The 26,636-nt window shown below is 42.0% G+C and overlaps 1 protein-coding gene across 1 annotated transcript in view; it reads right to left on the bottom strand.

The window, feature by feature from the left end:
- The window catches only part of LOC126169379 (potassium channel subfamily T member 2), a 1,084,296-nt gene that overhangs the window by 287,425 nt on the left and 770,235 nt on the right, over positions 1–26,636 (bottom strand). Inside the window, exons 10-11 of the mRNA XM_049920640.1 lie at positions 26,171–26,354; positions 3,662–3,826 (exon numbers count right to left, since the gene is read on the bottom strand). Coding sequence (XP_049776597.1) covers positions 3,662–3,826; positions 26,171–26,354 — 349 coding nt within the window. The remainder of the gene's footprint in view (positions 1–3,661; positions 3,827–26,170; positions 26,355–26,636) is intronic.

The following is a 26,636-nucleotide window of genomic DNA, read 5'->3' as shown; positions in this document are numbered from 1 at the left end:
ACAAGCAGGCAGTGGTGCAGTGGCGTCATCAGCTGAGGGATGTCGAAGGGGTTTTCTACTCCGCAGGCGCCTAGAATTCGGCTGATTGTTGTCTCTGTACAGGTACATTTTTAACATGCTCAACAAATGTGTGCGGAAGGCACCGAAAATAATGTTGAACTGAGGAGGCTTTGAGCGACCCTTCGTCGTTATATTCTTGTAAGTGTCAATGTTGCACTCAGTTGTGCACACGTCACAGTAGGGCGTGAAAAAGATGGGACGAAAAAGCATAAATATCCTTTCAGCTTTGGATCATACCAAAATTTGGTCGAATGATTTTGAATGGTCCCTAATATCAAAGCAATATATCCAGTATATCAAAGCAAAAATTGTGGTCACGCTACACTTCAAACGGGTCAGATGACGTTCGAGGCGGTGTCGTTCAGAAGGTGCCAGCAGGATCGAAGGCTGTCAATGTCGTCGTCCTGCTGCACATCGCAGTGCAAACTGTCGTTTTCGACTGCGAAATATGTCAAAATGAACGGCGCAAGGGAGGACGTGGTTTCATTGACGCCCTTTATGACACCACCTAAGGAGTTTTCTTGTCGATTATGAGCATCGGTGTTGCCGAAGGGTTATACTTGAGCCACTCGTAAGAAAACCGCGTGATTTCAACGCGCGGGGTCACGGATATGACCTCCATCGCAAAGGCGTCAAGGGCAGGGATGAGATGTGGATCATGGGAGGTGTGATGACATTTCCATAGAGTGAGACGACCACGTAGGCGATGGGCAGAATTGTGTTGGAATTTGGTGCCAATATGACATCATTAACCTTCCTCCCACGATCTTCTAATCTCTGCCCTTTTTCGGGCATGCGTCGACACACTGGTGTTTGAAGCATCACCGATCTCACGTGTGACGTCGCAGGGCACCATGCTTTTGCATCGTTACAAAGTACTGTTGTAGGCACCTTCGAGCTAAATTTCAGACTTATACATCGCAATGTGGGGAAATGAAGGATTTGAAAAATGGACCTCTATTTTGTTGAACATCTTGATTTCAAACTTAGACGAAATTTTTTCTCGCTGACAGCCTGAACCCGACTTTCCATCCCACCAAAAGAAAATGATAGAAAAAAAACATTGCACACTACATTGTCGCTTCTCGTGCAGTAAGACTGCAGCATCAGGCATAACGTTTTAATTTATTACTTATTTACAACTAATACTATTCGTCCACGTGTAATTACCTCGTTGTCGACAGTATTTCCTTCCTCTATTCTCAGACATTTTGCAGACAGTGTACAAAAATATACCACTGGACGACCAACAAGTCGGGAAGTACGACGTTTTATACGAGGGAGCTCGATTTTTTAAAGAATTGAGAGTTGGGCTTTACCGGTTTTTCACTAATAGAAATCAGTGTTTCTTGCTAGACGGTGAATGTTCCTCAAAAATGAAAGTAACGTCGGCTGTATCCTAAGGAAGTGTAAAAAGACCTCTGATTTCCTCACTATACATAAACGATTTATCAAACTGGATGAGCAGTATCGTAAGATAATTCACTGCCGATTCGACTGAGCAGGAAGTATCGTCGTCGGACGAATTGCTGAAACACCTGAAAAAAAAATCCATTTACTGCATAGACCGGCAGCTCTGCTGTGATGTTCTACATAGGTGTAGCCCATACGTCATGCCATTGTAATAGAGAGAAAATAAAAATATATGTTAATATATGAAGGGAGGCGATCTCGTCATTCTGGAAGGCACAATGGATAAATGCATCTTTCCTTGGGGACCATGTCGACACCTACATGTAGCCCTCCGTTTCCTCGGCACGATGGCATCCATCAGCAGTACAGTGCAGCTCACAGTGTACGTACGTGGTTCGAAGAACACCAGGACGAGTTTAGAGTCCTTCCCCTGGCCACCAAACTACCCGGATTTAAACCCAATCGAGAATCTGTGGGACCATCTCAATCGGGTTGTTGCATCCTTAACCGAGAGACCTAGCACAGCCACGTCATTGTGGTCAGCTTGGCTTACATCCCTCTCGGCACCTTCTAGAACCTCATTGTCTACTCTCCTGCAATCCGCGTTGCAAAAGATACACTATTGGCCATTAAAATTGCTACACCAAGAAGAAATGCAGATCATAAACAGGTATTCATTGGACAAATATATTATACTAGAACTGACATGTGATTACATTTTCACGCAAGTTGGGTGCATAGATCCTGAGAAATCAGTACCTAAAACAGTCACCTCTGGCCGTAATAACGGCCTTGATACGCCTGGGCATTGAGTCAAACAGAGCTTGGATGGCGTGTACAGGTACAGCCGCCCAGTTCATCAAGAGTAGTGACTCTTGCAGTTGCTAGGCCACCATTGACCAGACGTTTTCAGTTGGTGAGAGATCTGGAGGATGTGCTGGCGAGGGCAGCAGTCGAACATTTTCTGTATCCAGAAAGGCCCGTACAGGACCTGCAACATGCGGTCGAGCATTATCCTGCTGAAATGTAGGGTTTCGCAGGGATCGAATGAAGGGTAGAGCCAAGGGTCGTAACACATCTGAAATGCAACGTGCACTGTTCAAAGTGCCGTCAATGCGAACAAGAGGTGATTGAGACGTGTAACCAATGGCAGACCATACCATCACGCCGGGTGATACGCCAGCATGGCGACGACGACTACACGCTTCCAATATGCATTCACTGCGATGTCGCCAAACACGGATGCGACCATAATGGTGATGCAAACAGAACATGGATTCATCCGAAAAAATGACTTTTTGCCATTCGTGCACCCAGGTTCGTCGTCGACTACGCCATCGCAGGCGCTCCTGTCTGTTGATGCAGCGTCAAGGGTAATCGCAGCCGCGGTCTCCGAGCTGATAGTCCATGCTGCTGCAAACGCCGTCAAACTGTTCGTGCAGATGGTTGTTGTGTTGCAAACATCCCTATCTGTTGACTCAGGGATCGAGACGTGGTTGCACGATCCGTTACAGCCATGTGGATAAGATGCCTGTCATCTCGACTGCTAGTGATACGAGGCCGTTGGGATCCAGCACGGCGTTCCGTATTACCCTCCTGATCCCACCGATTCCATATTCTGCTAACAGACAGTGGATCTCGACCAACTAGAGCAGCAATGTCGCGATACGATAAACCGCAATCGCGATAGGCTACAATCCGACCTTTATCAAAGTCGGAAACGTGATAGTACGCATTTCTCCTCCTTTCACGAGGCATCACAACAACGTTTCACCAGGCAACGCCGGCCAACTGCTGTTTGTGTATGAGAAATCAGTTGGAAACCTTCCTCATGTCAGCATGTTGTAGGTGTCGCCACCGGCGCCAAGCTTGTGTGAATGCTCTGAAAAGCTAATCATTTGCATATGACAGCATCTTTCCTCGTGCCGGTTAAATTTTGCGTCTGTAGCACGTCATCTTCATGGTGTAGCAATTTTAATGGCCAGTAGTGTAGTTATTCAGGCTTCTGACAGATGGTCACATTAATGTCACTGGACCACATAACATCAAAAAGTTTCGCGAGAATTTGGTGGGACTTTTGGATCCATTCACTGAGTTTACTTTTGGTCATGTAGTGCAGGTGATGTATTTGTTAACAGTATAATTTTTTGTAGTTGCAATGGCAGTCTGTAACGGCGGAAGAACTGACCTGCAGCAGTGGGTGGGCGTAGAACTCGTTGAGGAAGTCCATGATGGTGTCTGCGTGCAATGTGGTGCTGCACACGACCACGTGCTTCTCCGACTGCGCCCGGTGCGAGGAGTAGGAGCCGCCTAGCTTCTGGCGCTCCATCCACGTGAACGCCAGCTGCTCGAACTGCAAACATACGTTTGCCGATAAGCTCTACGTACGGAAGGACCATCACACACACACACACACACACACACACACACACACACACACACACTGAACAGTTGTTGAGATATGTTGTTTCGTGTGGTGTGCGTACTGTAAGACCGTCAGTACACACACCATCAGATTATTTGACTTGTCGCTCTAACGAAGTAGGCGAGTGTCAGCAATATGTCTCGTGGTCTTATCGTGACGTGTTTATCTTCTGCCGTTAGGTCAGACGATAGAAATGCCACTTGCACGCTTAGACGAGCAGATTGACGGTGACCATTTTTAAACAGAACTTGATTAATTTTCACATACATTTATTAAAATAATAACAAGCATAAAAATTACTTAACTTGGTTCTGGATGCTATTTACAATTGACAATCTGAAGTTCCTTTGGATCAAAAATGATTCAAATGGCTCTGAGCACTATGGGACTTAACATCTATGGTCATCAGTCCCCTAGAACTTAGAACTACTTAAACCTAACTAATCTAAGGATATCACACAACACCCAGTCATCACGGGGCAGAGAAAATCCCTGACCCCGCCGGGAATCGAACCCGGGCGCGGGAAGCGAGAACGCTACCGCACGACCACGAGCTGCGGACGTTCCTTTGATATTGGTACGTTAATCTTATTCTCACATATACCTCTGATACTTTACAAAAGTGTCTATGCATTTATCTTCATGGCTATGTACAGGAATATGGTAATCTTATTAGGCGCAGACTGAAACTTGACTATAGACTGGTACAGACAAATGTAGACTGGTACAGACTGGTGCAGACAAATGCAGACTGATTAATCGGAGGGTTGTTCATTCGTTATAATACCTCGCGCGTTCATGTATCACTGAGCGAGTGTGATCCGCGAGGAGAAAAGGTTCTATGTTTGCAGCAATCTCATTGGCTGCGTTACATATTAATACGCGGATCGGCGGAAGCAGAATTTGGTCCGTCTCTATGGAAGCGCCATCTCGTAGTGCGGAGATGGAGGAGCGCTGCGCCTGCCTTGTTGTGCTTAGCGGGGTGCACTCTAGTGAGAAAGTTGTGTACGCGCTGACTACGCGGAACTATGTACACAACATTTCTGTAGAGCGGACCTTGATCAATGACTGGATCATTTCCGAAGTGACAACATCAATTTCTGTTCATGTGCAACAAATCAGTCGAATAAGAGGTTAAGCGCTGATGTGCACTAGAAATCTAGCTATGTCTTTGAACAGATGTTTGCTTATAAATTCAAAAGTTCTTGGTTCGTCTCCCAGTCGACGCTGCAAAATATTTCTGTGAACTTAAAGTAATTTTCACCTCTTGCATCAAACCGTACAGACACAATACTATACGTTACTGTTTAAGTGCATACACCAAATAGCTGCTTACAATAATTAATCTTTATTTATGACAGACTGGACAGATTGTTTGGGTTTAATTGCCATTTTCAAGTACCTGCCATAACAATTTTGATGAGGAGAGGTATGGATGTCAATGTCATTTGTATTAAAGTAGCTGTCTTGTATTGACGTCTAGATTGATGTGACGTCCATATTGCGCCATTAGTGGACTGTTTTGAAACTGTCACTGCTTTATTGTCGTAAATGGTGTCCAGATGTTGAAATTAAATGTTACTTACAACGTGACAGCAGTTTGACAGTTCCTCTCTTACGACGCTATATGTTTACAAAGATTATGCAGATGAACAGCGATATTATTTTATTAACTTAAGTTTGTTGCGATTATTTTTGGTTGCTGCATATGTTACTTCCGATCTATCCATTTTAGTGTTCTAAAAGTTCAATAAAGTTTTTAAGGTAGTACTTGTGCCTGAATTCTGTGTGTTCGTTTAATATTTTCTGTGGGTATTTTCTGGTGTACACATAAACTTTTAATTCCTCAAAAATGTTCATTGAAAAAAAAAAAAAAGAAAATGGTTCAAATGGCTCTGAGCACTATGGGACTCAACTGCTGAGGTCATCAGTCCCCTAGAACTTAGAACTACTTAAACGTAACTAACCTAAGGACATCACACACATCCATGCCCGAGGCAGAATTCGAACCTGCGACCGTAGCAGTAGCGCGGTTCCGGACTGAAGGGCCTAGAACCGCTCGGCCACCGCGACTGGCGTTCATTGCAAAACCTTTTGGTATTCTGTGCAGAATATGTGGTGCATTTTCAATCGTATCAGGAGTGTGATTTTGAGTTTTCAAATGTATAAAGAAGCTCGACTGATTATATTCGCTCTCTATAGTGTGTTCTTTATAGCTCACGTTAAAATGTCTTTCTGTTTGGCCAATGTAAAAGCTATTACAGCTGCCACATGTGAGTTTGTATATGCCTGGGTTGTCATATTTCGATGTTCTAGTGGTGGCGGAACGTCATTTTATTGAAAAGTTGTTACTAGTTCGGAAGGCTACTTGAATATTTGTGGCTTTAAAATGTGCATTAATTCTGTTGGAGAGTCTACCAAGACCAAACTGCTGTCACGTCGTAACTAAAGATTATTTATTGTAAACAGCTATTTGGTGTATGTACTCAATCATTTCGTTATATTACTCTGGTGGCCCTAAAGAAGAAAAGCAATATATTAAACTACACACACACAACTATCGCGCCAACCACCGGAACGGCGTCCCGGTGAAACCCCACTAAGACAACTCCTTCCGCTGGTGCAGAATATTCGCGAGCTTTCTCCAGACAATGAACTTGTCTCTCTAACGACTGAAGGGGCCTGCTCCGACAGAGCGGGAGTTAAGAAACTAACGTCGTCTCTGATCATAGCCCTTACTGTTTACGGAAAAATGTTATGGCCTCTGTCACTGCTAAAGAACGAAAATATCAGATAATTATTTACTCGTTATAAGTTTGGCGAATAAACATGATATACAAATCGTACCGACATTCTAACTCGGGAAACAGTTACCTCTTCGCTTTATAATCTGGAAATATGAACTTGCGGAGTAAATACATGTTTTTTGAAGGCTGCTCCGAGCCAATTAGCGCTAGACTGGCATGACACGATCAGTATTTCGTGTCAAATATTACATGAAACAGAAAATATCTGAGTTGATTAGCCGTTTCTAGTTGAAACGGCATAAATATTTTGTTGGTAACACAAAAATCTTTTTACGTTGCTGTATCGATATTTATTGCCCTATAACTGTTATAACTATTTCGCCTTGTATGTGCAAGGCATCTTCAGTGGCTGATATAAAACACTACATTTTTAGTGCTAAAATCAGAACTCTTATAGGATCACTTCCTTGTCCGTCTCTCTGTGCATCTGCTAAGATCAATTTTTCTCAGGAAAGGGTAGAGGTATCAAGTTGAAACTGATGTCAAATACTAAGGTATACGTTCCCTTGGCGGTGTAGAAAGTTTTAGCTTCCAAGTCAATGCAATTAAAAGAACGGTCAGTTATGTCACATATTTTGATATTCGCAAACTCACTCTTCAAATCCTATAGATGAACTATATATATATATATATATATATATATAATTAAGTTTGTAGGGCACGCTCAGAGCGCGAGTCCGTTTTGTGTTTTGTTTTTACATACACTAATCTTAAGTTTTGAATAAGTTCGCCTCCTAATTTTTTTATGTGCATGAAATGAAACGGAGTTCTTTTTACTTGTGCTGTCTTTTCCTATGGTTTCTCCTGTTGAAAGACGGACGTACATTTCATTCTCAAAAATTCTCGGAATATCCTTGTCGAAATTACTTGTTTTTTTGGTTTTTTCAGTTCTTGTTCTGTATGTGACAAGTCATTCATGGCGAGTTGCGTAGCACCTTTGATATTTCGGAAGACTCACTGGCGACGTCTTTCATATGAAAGAAGAAATATAACCAAAATAATTAGTACCAATAAGACCAATACTCCAGCACGAAAAACCAGTTATGTTTGTAAACGAATATGAAACAAATACGGGTATTTAGAAATTTCTCCAATTTGCGGCTTGTGGTTATTGGAGAGTACTTCTTACTTAATTCTCCAGCTGAATTCTCATACATTACCAGAATTTTCAAGAGGAATAGAGGGTTAATCTCGGTAATACGTTACGAGAGTACGAGTGATGTAAGAATATTTCAGGCAAATATGTTCTGTGCGTCTTGACCTGCCGACAGAATTGCACGCTTTGGAGTGTGTTTCCTGTCCCAATTCACGAGGCGCCTAAGGAGGCATTTTGGTCCACATGAATGCTGGCAACTGCGACATCACTCGTCTACTACGTTCGTTTCCTCATTAGACGCTCTTAATGTTAGTGATTAAATACACGAATAAATAGACCTCTTTTATAAATCAAATGACGCGCTGGAAATGCGATGGGTTGCTATTTAATCTCAAACCATGTAAAGGAAGTGTCTACAGCAACACTTTGCAAGTTGTGACATGTTTCCCATGTTAACTGCAGAATCCCCTATAATTTCCCAAGTGATTCATTGCCTGGTTCAAGCCTTTCTACTGGACGTCATGTAGGCGATTTGCGTGTCCGAAGTACCAATGAATGCTATGAGTGCGTGCATTTTCTCCTAGTAACGTCAGTTTCGCACTTACTCTAATCGTTTTTATTTTAGCTATGTACGTTTTATTTTTTGACACTTGTTTCGAGGTCGCAGCCCCATTCAAAATCGCTGCCAAATGTCAGAAAGTTCCTTAATTTGACTCGACTGTAGGAGTGTTTTAGTAGTAAAGAATAAATGTATTAAAACTTCATGCACGATGCGGCGTTTTTCATGCATCTCTGTTTACGACGTCATATTTCTTGAACTATGTATCGTACATTGAGCGGCGTATGCGGATAACGTCTGCGAAATTTATTGCGAATACAGTTTATATCATAGAAGTAATGCACTTAGATGTTATGCTTGATGCAGCAGTTTTTCGCACATGCCATTGTTTATGACGTTATATCTCCCGAAATGTGATAGGCAGGTGGTTCTTACTCGCACAGCAATCGTTGCTGACAGTAAGGGATATGTGCACCAAGTTTTGTTGAAATCGGTCCAGTGGTTTAGAATAAGAAACGTAGACACCTACATAATTCATTTTTATAATATTGTATGGATATTAATAACGTAATAGATAAGGTTAACTGCAATCTCCGCCTTTTTTACCGACGAAGCGGTGATATATTAGAAACTTATATCCAATAAAAATAGCAGTAATATCATCATGTCCTTACATATATTAGCAGTCTCGTGTGAAGAGAGGCATAAAACGTTTGAGATAGAGAAATCTGAATTTGTGCACTCACGGGCCGTAAAACTTTAGTAACAGTTGACTACGACAATCACAGCTGGATTCAAAAGAAATCCTAAAGACATCCGTGATTAACAATACCTGAGTATATGCAATGCAGCATCACATACGCTCGGTTGCAGGTAAATTGTAGACATCGATTCGGTCGCAGGATACCTGTATCTTGCTACGACAGATAACACTTACACAAAAATACTGATGGAAGCCGTCAGACCAGTATCAGGTAGGACAAATAAATGACACGAAGGAGAATGGCGACAACGGCCACAGGCTTGTTCGACTGGCGAGAGACTGTAACAACAACATCGGGCAATATTAATTAACAGTCTATTGAAGAAAGAGGCATAACATATGTAGAAAAGAAACTACTTCAAGAATTCCAAGAACCAATTTTCAGAACCGAATCTAAGACCTATATACAGGATGGCCTCTTAAACGTTTCAGTGCAAATATCTCTCGTACAACAATAGATATTGATAAACGAGTTTCACGGATATGAATGTAAGGCAGGGGCTCATGACTGTGAATGCTATAACACACTCTAAAACGTAAATAAATATTATTTTCAACGCAAGCTTATGTTTTTTTAAAATAAACACCGCATACTATTTCTCACGGAATCAATAACACGAAAAATCCCGAAAAGAATAACGTTTGTTGCATCGCAATATGTCAATTAAATCCCGAGAAATTGCAAAGTGAAGTTAGCGTTCGAGATAATCGAAACGCGCCGCTGTTGCACATCTCAAGATGCAAGCGTGAACCACACGTTCCCCGTAACCGCGACGTGATTGGCGTACTACGATGCACCAATCCTGTAATTATTGCTAATCAGCCGGAGTGGCCGAGCGGTTCTAGGCACTTCAGTCTGGAACCGCGCGACCGCTACGGTTGCAGGTTCGAAATCTGCCTCGGGCATGGATGTGTGTGATGTCCTTAGGTTAGTTAGGTTTAAGTAGTTCTAAGTTCTAGGGGACTGATGACCTCAGATGTTAAGTCCCATAGTGCTCAGAGTAATTTGAACCATTTGCTAATTACACTGTTATTAAGTGCACTGGAAACAATGCAGATATCCTGTGACACAACTTCGTACAACTAATATTTACCCCTCCGTTAGATCCTTGGTCAGCCATATGTTCAACCTGGCCGGTGATATTCGATTTTTTGTTACCGTTATGTCCATCCTAGTAGTGTAGTAAATATCAACAAACCACGAATAATTAAACTCTTCCCTCATTTTTTTGTGTGTGACTCGACATCTGTATTGTTGATGTATTGCGATGCAACCAACGCCATTGTTTTTGGGATTTTTAATGTTATTGACTCTGTAAGAAATAATACAGGATGTTCATTTAAAACAAGAAAACATAAGGTAGTGTTGAAAATTATATTTGCTAACACTTTAGACTGTCTGATAGAGCCGGCCGGTGTGGCCGAGCGGTTTTAGGCGCTTCAGTCTGGAACCGCGCGACCGCTACGGTCGCAGGTTCGAATCCTACCTCGGGCATGGATGTGTGTGATGCCCTTAGGTTACTTAGGTTTAAGTAGTTCTAAGTTCTAGGGGACTGATGACCTCAGATATTACGTCCCAAAGTGCTCAGAGCCATTTTGTCTGATATAATTTACTTTCATGAGCCCCTGCGTTACATTCATACTCGTGAACGTAGGTTTTCAACATCTATAGCTGTTACAGAAATATTTGACCTGAAACGTTTAAGTGGACCACCCTGTATCTCACTCTCACAGGGACTGAACAAATATCTGCCGCTTGTATGAATTGTAGGAAGGAAATTACAGTCCGCTTATGGTTGTAAAAGTTTTTATTATGCTATTACTGTGTCGGTGTTGCGACATTGTCAATTACAAGTGAAACCCATGCATACTTGTTTTATAAAAATGGATGTGTGTGTGTGTTCCACGTCTGCTCCTAAATCACTGGACCGATTTCAACCAAACTTGGTACACATATCCTTTACTATCATCCAACAGTGGCAGAGGAGGTAAGAACAATCTTCCTGACATAATTCGGGAGATATGACTTAATAAACTCTGAGATGTTTAAAAAATTTCTGGATCATGAAAAAAACTTTAATACATTTATTCTCTACTTTTAAAACAGTCCTACAGTCGACTCAGATTAAGGAAATTCCTGACAACTAGCAGCGCTTTTGATAGCTTTCAACTACGAAGCACAACCGGCTGTAGGCGAAAACAGTATCCGTGTATAGCGGCCATGGAGACGTTCACAAAATCACGTAGTAGAAACGGGAAACAGCTATACCCGCCGTACAAAAGCTATTTCATAATTTCAGCTGTGTTTTCACAAACACATGGAAATGAAATTTTTCCGATCTTACATTACAAATACATTCCATTTTTTGTTTTAGTTCTGATAGAAAACTGGCGAAATGGATACCCTGGCAATGCCAGGCTTGTCAGCTAGTAATTTTTGTTGATTACAGAGATACAGCTGGAGCAGAGATTAGTTTTCGTTTCATATGTTGGTACTCCAGTTCCTAGCGGTTTATTTAACGTTTGTCCTTTTTGTTTTCACATAAAAGTTGTGAAGTTCTGCTTGAGGTTGCTAATTAAATTTTTCAACTCTGAATTAAATTGTTATTTGCTGTCCAATTCTATCGAATCGTTTAAACATGCACAAGTGCCTGCGTATCGTGAATATGCTGACATGACATTTGTGTGGGTTGTGTAATGGAAACGCTGCGCTGCTGCCGCATGTAGAGAAGTATAGAGCACCAGACTGAAGAGTGTGTAGGACCCGTCTGTGTTTTTATTAAGCTGCATCGGACTGGTGCAGTGCCCAATAGTCAGTCATATTTGATCTGGACGTGCAAGTGAACTTAGCATTGATGGGGTGCAAGATATTATTCTGTTTGTAGAACATAGTCCTTCAACAAGTACACGCAGAATTTCTGTACGTATTGGCGTTCTATATTTAAAAATACGGCAGACATTATGACTTTATCTTCTTCAGTTACAGAGGATTCAGCACCTTCGAGATGCTGATGAAGGTGCACGGTTAGTATTTTATCGTTGGTTAATTGCGAACTGCCAACTAATCCCAGTTGCTGATGAAGCCATGTTCACTCATGACGGTATCGGTGACACTCCTAACTTATATCGGTTGTCCTACGAAAACCAATGTGTTTTTATAAAGACACATTTTCAAGAACCCTCCTCTCTCATGCCGTTGTGGTATGATGGGTACTGAGCTGATTCGGAATGTTATTCCATTACTTCGTCTTACACGGCCCCGTTATACAGTGTCCCAGGAGGAATGCTCAGTATTCAGGGATGTAACAGGAACGATCATTCGAAGCAAAAAAAAAAAAAAAGTCTGCTAAACATGGACTCTAAAATGCATACGTCAAGAGCTATGAGCGCTTCTTTATCTTCAATACTATGAAATAAATGCCGGCCGGAATGGCCGAGCGGTTAAAGGCGCTACAGTCTGGAACCGCACGACCGCTACGGTCGCAAGTTAGAATCCTGCCTCGGGCATGGATGTGTGTGATGTCCTTAGGTTAGTTAGGTTTAAGTAGTTCTAAGTTCTAGGGGACTGATGACCTCAGCAGTTGAGTCCCATAGTGCTCAGAGCCATTTGAACCATTTTTTTAATGAAATAAATAAATAGCTATGAGCACTTGTTCAGTAGAAGAGATGTGTTTCAAGTAGCGAAGGTGAACAAGTGCTCATAGCTCTGAAGGATGCACTTTAAACCATATGTTCACTGGGAATTTTTCTCTTCTCTTACCTCTCTTAATATGGAGTGCAAAGAGCTTACAGTACAAGATATTTGTTTCACACTATATAAGATGAAGAAGTAAAGTATGCATTTTAAAGTCCACTTTTATTAGACTTTTTCGCTTCGAATGATCGTTCCTGTCAGATGTCTGAATACTGAGCATTCCACCTGGAAAACCCGGTGTAGATTTTCTTAAGAACGTGCGTCCAGCATTACCAGAAGAGGTTCTTCTGGATAGAAGAATGGGTATGTCATCGAGTAAAACAGAAGTAATATCCGGCGTTCCCCAAGGAAGTGTTATAGGCACTCTATTGTTCCTGATCTATATTAACGACGTAGGAGACAATCTGAGCAGCCGTCTTAGATTGTTTGCAAATGAAGCTGTCATTTACCGTCTTGTGAAGCCATCAGATGATCAAAACGACTTGCAAAATGATTTAGATACGATATCTGTATGGTGCGAAAAGTGGCTATTGACCCCGAGTAAAGAAAAGTGTTGAAGTTATTCACATGAGTACTAAAAGAAATCAGCTAAATTTCGATTACGCGATAAGTCATACAAATTTGAGAGCTGTAAATTCAACTAAATACTATTACACTAAATAATATTACAATTACAAATAACCTAAATTGGAACGATCACAGAGATAATATTATGGATAGAGCAAAACGAAGACTGCGATCCATTGGCAGAATACTTAGAAGGTGCAACAGGTCTACCAAAGAGACTGCTTACACTATGCTTGTCCGTCCTATTCTGGAGTATTGCTGTGTGGTGTGGGATCCGCATCAGATGGGACTGACGGATGACATCGAAAAAGTACAAAGAAGGGCAGCTCGTTTTGTATTATCGCGAAATAGGGGAGATAGTGTCACAGACATTATACGTGAAATGGAGTGACAATCATTAAAACAAAGGCGTTTTTCGTTGCGACGGGATCTTCTCATGAAATTTCAATCACCAGTTTTCTCCTCCGATTGTGAAAACATTCTGTTGGCACCCACCTACATAGGGAGAAATGATCATCACGATAAAATAAGCGATTTCAGGGCTCGGACAGAAAAAATTCTGTGCTGGTTTTTCCCGCGCGCCGTTCGAGAGTGGAACGGTAGAGACACAGCATGAAGGTGGTTCATTGAACCCTCTGCCAGGCACTTTATTGTGAATAGCAGAGTAATCACGTAGATATAGATGTATGTTTTTCCAGCATGTCCAAAACATCGTCGAAAATTAACATTCCTCGAAAGATGCGCAGAAATTGTCCCGTTTCTTGACCACCAAGTTTTCCGGACCTTATCACTTAAAATTTTTAGCTGTGGGGATGGTAGAAAGGCGAAGTCTACAAAGAACAAGTAAACACAAGAAACGAATTGATCGTTCTGATTACCTAGAGGTCTGTCATCACAAAACAATGCCAAGACGTCCTCAGAAGAGCTACGCGTCATGTCGTCAAGACAAATAGAAAGTACATTGAGGTCGGAGGTGGTATTTACGAAAAACAACGTCGAACTGAATCATTTGCCTTTGATTAAAACCTTGTATGAGTATTGTTTGGGTTACATTCTAACAAGTGTATCTCTGTAATCATAAAAAAATTGGGCACGTGCTGTATGAAATGTTATTTTCGAATTAGTTAATATTAGCACCTCATAAAATATTTACTGCTCCTCCTGAAACACCTAATATGTGTCGTGACATGATACCAATTACTTGTACTTGGCAGTGACGTAATACCGAAACAGCTAAGGAAAATCTTCCACATCATTAAGCGGAGTACGACATCTTTTCAACACCTAACACAGACACGTACAAACAATATTTTTCCAGCCGTGAATGAAACGGAAGAAAATCTTAATATACGGTATCATAAAAGTAATATCTACCACACACATTCTGTTGGCACCCACCTACATAGGGAGAAATGATCATCACGATAAAATAAGCGATTTCAGGGCTCGGACAGAAAAAATTCTGTGCTGGTTTATAGAGTATAAATGTAGGTGCAGCATGTTGAATCTAACTGGTTAGATTACAGAACGTCGTATGGAAATGAAATGTACAGCGTTCTCTGGACGGTTTTGTTTTCTGTGGACAGAATGAGCCAAAAGAGATGAAATAACGATGTATAGTTAAAAAACGTGCAAAGTGTGTCCCATAATCGAGAAATGAGCGTTGCGAGTAAATTCGGGTATCGCACATTGCTTTTCTGGGTAGGGAACTAGAGGAGGTGGTTTATTGTAATCTTCCTCCAACACTTTTTTTTTTTATAAAAGGGGAGGTCGGTATCAGCACCATGTGGGGACTGTGTTGCATGCACCTAGCATTGTGGTTTTGTACGTGTGTTTATGATGAAGACGGAAAAGGGAGAAGATCGAACAAAGAGCCGGCAAATAACAAAATACTCTTGATTAACGCCAAAGAACCGTCCCATCGGCGGTGTAGTAGCATCAGGCGCTCTATTTCGTTATAAAATTTCTTCAAGTAATAGAATTCCTACTGGACATTTCCAGAGTGTCGCTGCTTCACCAGGTCGTTTGATGGTTTTCTGTTGAAATACTGTAGAGCGAGTTGCTTTATAGTCTATATACCGGTATACATGATATGTGTACATGATTTCATGATGGTAGTTGAAGGATGCAAAAGTCGAGCTTAACGTCCCGTTGAATTCGAGGCCATTATAACACAAGCTCGTATGTTGCAAGGATGAGGAAGGAAATCGGCCGTACTCTTCCAGCGGAGTCATCCCGCCATTTGGGTGGAGCCATTTACGGAACTCACAGAAAACTTAAATCTGTACGGCCGGGCGAGGATTTGAACCTTCATCCTTCCGACTGGGAGTACAGTGTGCTAAACCACTGCACCACGTCGCTTGTTTATGATGGTCATTAACACAGGACTGAACAGCATAATTTCTTCGCTTTAAAACATTAAACTCTGAAACTACTCCCGTTTTTTCGAAAAACATGTTTATTTTAACAGTAAAAGCGCACATTAATGTCTATATCGCATTAAATGTCAGTTTTTGATTAAAAATTTGTTTGCAGATTAGGAGTAGGTATCCAAAAGAAATGAGGTGAGATGACATTAAAATGTGCTTTGCTACCTGTTTTACTTTCGTATGTTAGTGAGCAAATTATCAGACTTTTTTAACTGTCTACGGAACACGTTTTTACCCAAGGGCAGTTTTGGTATTGAGAAATGATGGTCAGTTTTTCTTCTATTTTTGTAACCGTGGAATCGTCTCAGATTTGTTCGTGGTTAACTTCGTTACTGAATCCATATCTATTACAAATAATTGTGTGTGTGTGTGTTCCACATCTCCTCCTAAACCACTGGCTAGATTTCAACCAAACTTGCCGCACATGTACTTCCCTGTCAGGCAACAATCGCTGAGGGAGTGAGAACCAACTAGCTTACATAGTTCACAAAATAAGAGGTGCGTAAAAAACTACTGCGTCATGTGTGATGTTTAAATGTATTACTTCTGTGCTACTACCTGTATTCGCAATAAATTTCGCAGACAGTATTCACAAATGCCGCTAAATGCACCTATAAAAAATATCATTGCACCACGCATAGTTCAGATGATATGACGTCATAAACAAAGATGCGTGAAAAATTACCGTATTAAGCATGACGTGTAAATTTATTACACCTTCGCTACTAACACATTTCACAACATATTTCGCAGACAGTATCCACATTTGCCGCTGAATGTAGCTCCGCAAATATATCTTCTATGACTCGCAGTTCACGAGGCATGACGACATAAACGCGTGAAAAACTGCCACGTCATGCATGAAGTTTTAATACATTTTTCTTTATTATTAACACACTCTTACAGTCGACTCAAATTACGGAAATCCTTGACACCTGGCAGCACTTTTGACAGTTTCCAAACGCGAAGCGCGAACGGCTCTCGGTGAAAACATTAGCCGTCTACAGAACTATGAAGAGGCTTTGCCGTAGAGATGTTTACAAAATCACGCGAAGCAGCCGCTTCCACCATACAGAATCTGTCCGGCATGATGCTTCTTAACTTGGATTCTGTATTTATACATCTGTACATTATGCATATTTCTTTGTATGACTGTTTCATAATTTCAAAAATTTTTTCACGAATACATGGAAATTAAATTTTTTCAATACTTCACCAGAAACACAGTACATGTTTTGTTTTCGTCTCTAACAGAAAACTGACAACATGTATTCGCGGGAAATTCTGAGTTTGTCAGCTAGTATATGTGTATTGTATATAGGTCCTATTGCAATGCCGGACTTCTTCAAGAGGGGCTAACAAGACGATTGAGGCTGAACAACACATTAATATGTTTTCTTTTGTACAGTAAATACTTTTCACAGATGAGTTATTCCAAACAATTATTCCACAGGACATTAACGAGTGGAAATATGCTAAATTATCAGAGACGTTATCAGCATTATTTAGACTCTTTCTGGAAACCACTCTTAGTGCTAATACAATTGACAAATGTCAGTTTAAGTACCAGCCATTCAGTACAACATTGACTGTAAAAAGGAGAGTAGTCAAAATTTAACATATATACGAGAATACAGTTATGAAACTTCCTGGCAGATTAAAACTGTGTGCCGGGCCGAGATTCGAAGTCGGGACCTTTTATCTTACGCGGGCAAGTGCTGTACCAAGCACGACTCACGCCCCCGTCCTCACAGCTTTACTTCTGCCAGTACCTCGTCTCCTACCTCTCCTGCCGAGACTCGAACTCGGGACCTTTGCCGTTCGCGGGCAAGTGCTCTACCAACTGAGCTACCGAAGCTCGACTTACGCCCCGTGAGCACTTGCCCGCGAAATGCAAAGGTCTCGAGTTCGAGTCTCTGCCCGACACACAGTTTTAATCTGCCAGGAAATTTCATATCAGCGCACACTCCGCTGCAGAGTGAAAATCTCATTCGAGAATACAGTTGTTGCAACCATAGCTCTAGTTCGTGTAGGGCAGCAAGAGGGAGGAATCCCGCATGATGTTATCGTGGAATATACTTGATGTGGCTTGGTGAAAACCACTGAATAAAATGGTTCAAATGGCTCTGAGCACTATGAGACTTAACATCGGAGGTCATCAGTCCCCTAGAACTTAGAACTACTTAAAACTAACTAACCTAAGGACATCACACACATCCATGCCCGAGGCAGGATTCTAACCTGCGACCGTAGCAGTCGCGCGGTTCCAGACTGAAGCGCCTAGAACCGCTCAGCCACCGCGGCCGGCAACCACTGAATATTTAAATCAGGATGGTCAGATGGTGTGTGAAGACCGTTTGTTCCTTAAACGAGCCCAGTCCCTCCACGGCAATGCTATTTCCCCGAGTATGTGAACTCCGACTTCGAGAAAATTGTACAGTAAGATGTTAAGCAAGGAAATATGCAAAATGTATTTATATTTCGATTTTTTTCTTTCTGGAACTGACAGTTGGGTGGAGAAGAAAATTATATGCACTTACTTGTATAAGAAGTTTACAAATATGTTTCTTCCATCAGTATGCGATCGTAAAAATCTGGAAATTCTCGCTCTATTGGCGGACTTTTGTTCATGTGCTACATTTATTGTGGGTGCTATACTGTTCGTTGCACAGAAATGAATGTTACTGTATTTATGAAATATGTAAAAGAAGCAAATCTCAGGTACATGTGAAATACGTGTAGAAACAATATTTAACCCTTTAGTACTCGACTCGTTTGCGTGCAACGCCATATTAATAAACTGAAGGACGCTAAACATTTCTTACATAACGAAAGTTCAATGTGCTAACTGCTTGTCATGTGGAGTATCTCTGAACGGTGTTGTTACACATTACATAGCTTTCGGCGTCAATGTATTCAAAAGCAGCAAGAATGTGTCTCCGAAACTGCGAGATATTTACTAGACGTGTAAGTTCATCTCTTCACAAGGACCTTCCAGACATATGATGACTTGATTTACAAGCCATAGGGGGTAGCATGACATATCGATACGGCAAGAATTTAATTAACTTTTGAACGTAAGGACATTAAGGAGGAAAACAGGACAACGCCTACATATTGATAGTACCTATCTGACAAACATATAACCAGAAATAGAAAAAAGGAGCTACATCCCGGGATAAAACTTTTTCTCTGCTGCAGAATTCCATCTCTATTCGTCTGTTTTCTGTACAGAAGGACTACTAATATATGGCATTCTGCGAATACCACCGGATCGGGTTCCCTCTGTGCTGTAACTAAACTGGCGACAAAAGATTTTAATTAAATACAGCGAACCAACACTACAACAAGGAGATCTGCTCACTGTTTGATCCTCTCGAGAATTTTCTAGAAATCTATACGAGGCGCACGACAAAGGAATTAACGCCCTTCAGCAGCGATTCGGGCAAATAAAAAAGTCCGATTTCATCTGCCCCACCGTAACCCAGCACAAAGGTGAAGGGCACCAATTATTTATTAATACAAAGAGACCGTGCGTTTGTCAAGGTAATTTCAATTTCTCAGCTGTTTAACAAGTAGGTACACGCCCGACTTGCTAGGAAAATAGCAAAGGCTTCAAGTGTTTTTCTTTTGTTTATTGAGTTGGAATGTTTACCATCGAAAATTAGTCATTTATTACGATCTATGGAATCGTCAGTATTGGGAGTGTTCTTTTGAAAAAGTGAGTCTAATTTCCTTTTCCACCATTGCGCGTGTGAAGTTTGTGTTTGTATGATCTTGTCGTCGACGATACATTAAAACCTGACCTTACTGTGCTTGAAACAGATTTTCCTGCTAATAAACCACGAGAACATTACTATATTATGTCTTTCGGAGATTCACAGTGTACCTTTCCCATGATACCTGAGAATTTGATTATCCATGGCTTCTGTATTCGATTAGCATGCCGAAGAAATTTCCTAGATGTTATAGCACCGCCAGTATTCGTCACTGCCTTTGACTTTTGACAGGAAACACGTTGGACGTACATTCACACGTAAAATGAGTGGTTATCCACTATTGCAATTTGTAGGTTGCTGGGTACCTTCGAAGATCTGTTTCTCACATGGGAAAACCTACGGTTTTGTCCTGGAAAGTCCCTCTGGCATGTATATACGTACATTCTACAATCCACCTTACGGTGTGTGGCGGAAGATACTTATTGTACTTCTATTATTCCTCACTTCTCCATCCGCCGCGCGGGGTAGCCGCGTGGTGTTAGGCGTCTTGCCACGGTTCGCAGTGGCCTGCCGCCGTCAGGTGTTCGAGTACTCCCTCGGGCATGGGCGTGTGTGTTATCCTTAGCGTAAGATAGATTAAGTAGTACGTAAGCCTAGGGACCGATGACCTCAGCAGTTTGGTCCCATAAGAACTTACCACCTGCTCCATTCGCGAATCGCGCATGGCAAGGCGTCATTTCAATATTGAATTAACCATATTCTTGGCGTATTAATTTCAAGACAAGGTTGTGGGAGGAATTAGTACAATATCTGATCAGAGGTATCCGAATGCACCTACGCAAAGCTGAATGGACCAATATATAGCACGAGAGGCGTAGCCGCCATTATAAAAGTAGGCGGGGAATATTGTGTTCCCAGAATGAAACTTTCACTCTGCAGCGGAATATGCGCTGATATGAAACTTCCTGGCAGATTGAAGCTGTGTGCTGGACCGAAACTCGAAGTCGGAACCTTTGCCTTTCGCGGACAAGGAGAAGTGCTCTACCGACAGAGTTACCCAAGCACGACTCACGACCCGTTCTCACATCCTTTGAAAGTAGGAGACGTGGTAATGGCGGAATTAAAGTTGTGGGGACGAGTTGTGAATCGTGCTTGGGTAGCTCAGTCCATAGAGCACTTACCCGCGAAAGGCAAAGTTCCCAAGTTTGAGTCTCGGTCCGGCACACAGTTTTAACCTGCCAGGAAGTTTAATACTGTTTGATTAACTTCTCATGGTTGGGATTCACAGTCATCACACATCATAGTCGCCGTTGACTGTTTAAAATATTTATTGTTACTATTGCAAATTTCGGCCTTATGGTCATTTTCAAGTAACACTGCAAAATTACATTCTGTCAGAATCGGATCTTGTGGGACACTCACAGTCAAAAGGCTGCATATTGACGACGACATGTACTCATGTCAGATAGGTTTATATTCTGACAGAATGTAACTTTGCAGTGTTACTTGAAAATGGACATAAGGCTGAATTTGCAATAGTAACAATAAATATTTTAAACAGTCAACGGCGACTATGATGTCTTTTAAGAAAAGTTTAATACTGTGTTGTTTACTGGTCGGTTGATTCGGGGGAAGGGGATCGAACGGCGAGGTCATCGGTCCCAGAAGATTAGGGAAAGATGAGGAAGGGAGCCGGCCCTGACCTTTCAAAGGAACCATCCCAGCGTTTACCTGGAGCGATTTAGGAAAATGACAAAAAACCTAAATTAGTATGGCCGGACTCAGGTTCGAACCGTCGTACTCCTGAATGCGATTCCAGTGTGGTAACCACTGCGCCACCTCGCTTGGTATTGTGTTGTCAGGAGAGAAGCACTAAGAGCAGAAATGGGTCGTTCAGGATTTCGAACGTGGACTAGTTGTTGGATGTCATCTGAGTAAGAAATCCATCATCAGCGATATTTTAAAGTTTCTATAGCTCCACAAGTCGATTACTGCTGAAGTGATTCTGAAGTGGAAACGCGAATGAGCAAGTATAGCTAAACCAAGACCAGACAGACCGCATGTATTGACGGACAGGGACCGTCGAGCACTGAGGATGCTACTTGTAAAAATCTCATGAAATCAGCGAAAAGGAAGTATTAGTGGATTCCAAAGTGTAGCATCAATCCAACTAGCACAGGGATTGTGTGTAGGACGTTAAAAACAATGAGGTACAATAGTCGAGCGTACGCCTTCGTAGCTAAGTGGTCAGCGCAGTTGATTGCCATGTGGTGGGCTCTAGTTCGATTCTTGGTACTGTCAGGTATTTTTTTCCTTGGTGTGAGGACTGGTACGGGGAACATTCAGCCTCGTGAGCCCAACTGAGGAGCTATTCGAAAGATTAGTAGCGCACCCAAGGTCAACAAACCCGACAACAACGGGGAGAGCGTTGTGCCAACCACATGGCCTCCCTACTGCGTCCAATGTTGCTATTGGCAGAAGAAGACACGGCGGTCGGTCGGGCCTGACTGACCCGCCTAGGACAAAACCCGAAACTTCACGCTTTTTTTTATAGTGGTCGAATACCTGCTCATAAGTCACATATTCCTATACTCATTGCTAGGCGACGCCAATGGATAGCAGACGACTGGAAATGAGTGATTTCGAGCTATGAATTACGCTATACCGTGTAGCAATCCGGTGGAAGAGCTTGGCTTTGGCGAATGCCTGGAGAGCGTTACCTGCCGCAATGTGTAACACCAGCAGTGAAGTACGGAGGAGCTGGTGTTACGGTACGTGGGTATTTTGTGTGGTTAGGGCGTGCTCCTCTTATCGCGCTTAAGGAAACGCTAAATGCGGAGCGATTTGAATACATTTACCAGCGCTGAGCACTGCGTATCGTAGAGGAAGAGTTCAGAGGTGATGACTGATTGTACCACCAAGGTAACGCACCCTGTCGTAAGGGTCATAACAAACTTATTAAGAAAGTAAATGAACTGAGAGACTGGTAGTACGCCCAATTTTTTACATTGCAACACCCATGAAGTTCGAGGCTAGATAGCAGATGTTATCGTTAAAACACGTTTATGTACAACGAATATTTTGTGTTTATTTGTAGAATAGCTCTAGAAAATTATTCAGTATGACGTTAAGGAGTGAAAGTATGAAAGTAAGTTTATTTCTAATGATTTCGTCATTAAAATCAGCAATTACACGTAGGGAAAATGATCAAACGTTGGAGAAGGTCTACGACATGCAACTTCCAATCCAAGTTCTGATCGATATGCACAACCTGGGATTTTGAATTATCATTTTTATATTTTCGTTTCCCCGTGCCGCGTTGCTAGCAACTCGATTTATGTTGTGATATGTCACAGTATAAAACATGAAGTTTTTCGATATTATGGCCATCTTTCCGTCCTCGTCCTCAGATTTGTAATTCAATTCGTTCAGTAAATACGCTTCAGTCTGCGTCGCTCTGTCTCATCGTAGGATTGACAAATGATCTTCTGTGACACACTTTTGGTCCAGACAAATAACAGCAATACAGACTGAGAAATACAATACATCTCTAATGGGGAATTCTACAGTTAAGCAGGCGCATTCAGAATCTTCCGTTCAACTTACGATGCTCGGATAGCGCACTATCATTTGTTCACTAGACTTGAGCATTTGGCATTACAGATTTTATCCTGTTTTCGGACGTGGCCATTAGTATCAATTATGTAGAACTCTGAACATCAACGAGGTTGAATCTCATACCACACATGAGTTGGTTGAGGGCGTAAACTCATTTTATCGAATTAACTCTTGTTTAATTTGGCTTTACACTTGAATGTAGCCCTGCGTTGTTTGTAGATCATTTTGATGGCTATCACGTTGCTAGCTGTCAGAATGAAGCCAAATAACAATCATGTTTAAAGTAAAGGAATAGCGACTGAAATCAGCACCTCAAGTTGTCTTCGCTGCAAATGAAGAATGAAGAAAATGATATTTGTTTCTAGTTAAAGTTTCATGATCACTACATAATTCAAGCTAGTTTTCATGATCGCTACAATGCAAGTCACTTTCGTTAGTTCGTCCCTCACATTGTGCAATATGACGAGCACTCGAGTCGTCACGTGTTTCGGAATAAGTATTCAAAATCAGTGTCTTCTTATTACACATTAGCGACCTTCGGTTCAGTTAAATCATGCAGTCTCAATACTTTTAACACAACATATCTATTGATGTTGATATTTTGTGCGTCAATAATATAAAAAAAATTGTTCAAATGGCTCTGAACACTATGGGACTTAACTTTTGAGGTCATCAGTCCCCTAGGGCTTAGAACTACTTAAACCTAACTAACCTAAGGACATCACACACATCCATGCCCGAGGCAGGATTTTAACCTGCGACCGTAGCGGTCGCGCTGTTCCAGACTGTAGCGCCTAGAACCGCTCGGCCACCCCGTCCGGCGTCAAGAATACATCATTTAAAAGAAATACTGTTATTATTATTGTGTATCGTAATGTGGAATGCGGCCGGCCGCAGTGCCCGAGCGGTTGTAGGCGCTTCAGTCCGGAACCGCGCTGCTGCTACGGTCGCAGGTTCGAATCCTGCCTCGGGCATGGATGTGTGTGATGTCCTTAGGTTAGTTAGGTTCAAGTAGTTCGAAGTATAGGGGACTGATGACCTCAGAAGTTAATTCCCATAGTGTTTAGAGCCATTTTTTGAACACAAATGCGATTACTCTGGTCGATTTTACGCAATCTAATAATGATAACAATGACAACGCATGAATTTTGGAATGACCATGGATTTCTTGCTCTTCATAATCTTCAATTTCATATCGTAAATTGAAAGTTTCGAAAAGGTGATAACTGAGATGCGGAACCCACCATTACGTTTTGTAATGTGTTGGGGCCTATTATTTTGGAAAGCCCAAACATTTCTGGTGAAGAAGAAATGGAATATAATGAAATCCTTCTAAGTATAAAGGCAAGTATAAGTACTTCTTTGGAACGTTAAATGCAAAGTCTCTTCTGAAAGCTGGATTACAGAAGGAACTGGTTAATTCCAATTTTTCAGAAAGGCATTTCTTGTTATTGCCAGTCTGCTTTGCACGTCCTCTCTATTTATACCATCGTTAAATATTTTGCCGTCCAGATGGTAAAACTCGTATACTACTTTTAACGGCTCATTTTTAATTTCCTTTAGCATCACGTGAGTCTACTGGTCTACTTTCCATTACACATACTCGTATTTTACTTTCGATTACAGCGATCTTGCAATCTCTTTTCAAGATATCAGCAACTTACTTTTCGGGCCTTTTGCCATTTTTGAGAGAATTATGTCATTTATTTTGCGTTCCTTTATTCAAAAGGTACTGTTACCGGTTTCGAATCATTACAATTCATCATAATTATATATTTATATTTTAGGAGACCTAATCAGTAAAAAACGCACCACATGTTCTAATGAAAGCATGAAAGCCGTCTGACGAAGAATTGTAATTATTCGAAACCGGTAACGGTACTTTTTGACTAAGGAACTTAAAATAAATTTGTGGCTGGTTGCTGTCTCAACACCATCAACATTTGTCTTCAGATAACAGCCACGGACTCCAACCGTGTCATCATATGACAAAATTGCAGATTAGAAATGAATTTCTTTGCTGAATCTGCGTGGAAAGGAACAGACCTTTAAGAAATGGCTCTGAGTACTATGGGACTTAACATCTGTGGTCATCAGTCCCCTAGAACTTAGAACTACTTAAACCTAACTAACCTAAGGACATCACAAACATCCATGCCCGAGGCAGGATTCGAACCTGCGACCGTAGCAGTCACGCGGTTCCGGACTGAGCGCCTAGAACCGCTAGACCACCGCGGCCGGCACACACAGACCTTTAAGGAAAACAGCAACTACCAGAAGTTACAACGTGACAGTAGACGTATTACAACACCAGGGAATTTCTTAAAAGGTGCCAGAGGGATCCATTCGGGGGGGGGGGGGGGGGTGTTGGGGTTGTTTGAGGAAGGAGATCAGACAGCGAGGTCATCGGTCTCATCGGATTAGGGAAGGAAGTCGGCCGTGCCCTTTGAAAGGAACCATCCCGGCATTTACCTGGAGTGATTTAGGGAAACCTAAATCAGCATGGTCGGAAGCAGGATAGAACTGCCGTCCTCCCGAATGCGAGTCCACTGTCTAACCGTCTAACCACTGCGCCACCTCGCTCGGTGATCCATTCGGGACAAAACTTACACGAGTAGGGGGGCACAGAGATTAAAATATATTCAATAAATATTTGACGTCGTTGGCTGTAGATGCTACTGCAACCTACCTAGACTGATAGCTGCAAGGATCCTATGGGGATCTCGTACTGGCGTGTCGTATGTCTCACGCGTAGATTTTTTTTTCTGGCATAGTTTATTTTATACAATACCGCCTTGATGTAATGTTTCTCCGTGGATGTCGAATAGATGTACAGCTTTCAGAATCACAAAAATGCTGCATCGATGGATTAGGCGCATGGCTGACATAGTAATTAGGAATGCTACGCTCATATCTGGACAAGATAAAGGTTGCATTGCACATGAAGAATTTTCTGCTTCGTTCACCATTTTTTTTGTTAGGTTCTTACAATAGTTTTTCTGTTCCAGGGAAGCACGTACCTGTGTGGGCAGCACAATGAGTGCGACACATATCATGATGACCATGTAGAGCTGCGAGGGCCAGATGTCGGGCACGATGTCTCCGTAGCCGACCGTGGAGAACGTGACGACCACGTAGTAGGTCGACTGGAACAGGTTGAGGTGTCGGTGGCCGGCTCGCTGGAAGTGCTGGATCCCGCACACACTGCAACACGGCCGGAACAGTCTCGTTAAGCGGTTACACGTAAAGTGATTTATGAACACGAGCAACAACCAGTTTCAATGATATTTCCTCTTGCTGCAGCCAGCTACCAGACGGAAAGTCACTTCTCGTAAGTGCCACTCACTGGTCATACGGGACTTGAGAGTCCATTACCGCTGTAACGTATTTTCGCCATCTGTCCCTGTCTTGGGCCATTTCCTTCAATTCGCCTTCAATACCTAGGCTCCTCAAATAAGCCTTCACATTGTCCTCCCACCTACGCCT

Source organism: Schistocerca cancellata, chromosome 1 (assembly GCF_023864275.1).
Source record: "Schistocerca cancellata isolate TAMUIC-IGC-003103 chromosome 1, iqSchCanc2.1, whole genome shotgun sequence".
NCBI lineage: Eukaryota > Metazoa > Arthropoda > Insecta > Orthoptera > Acrididae > Schistocerca > Schistocerca cancellata.
Note: the sequence above shows the minus strand (reverse complement) of the source record. Positions and strands in the feature narration are given on the sequence as shown.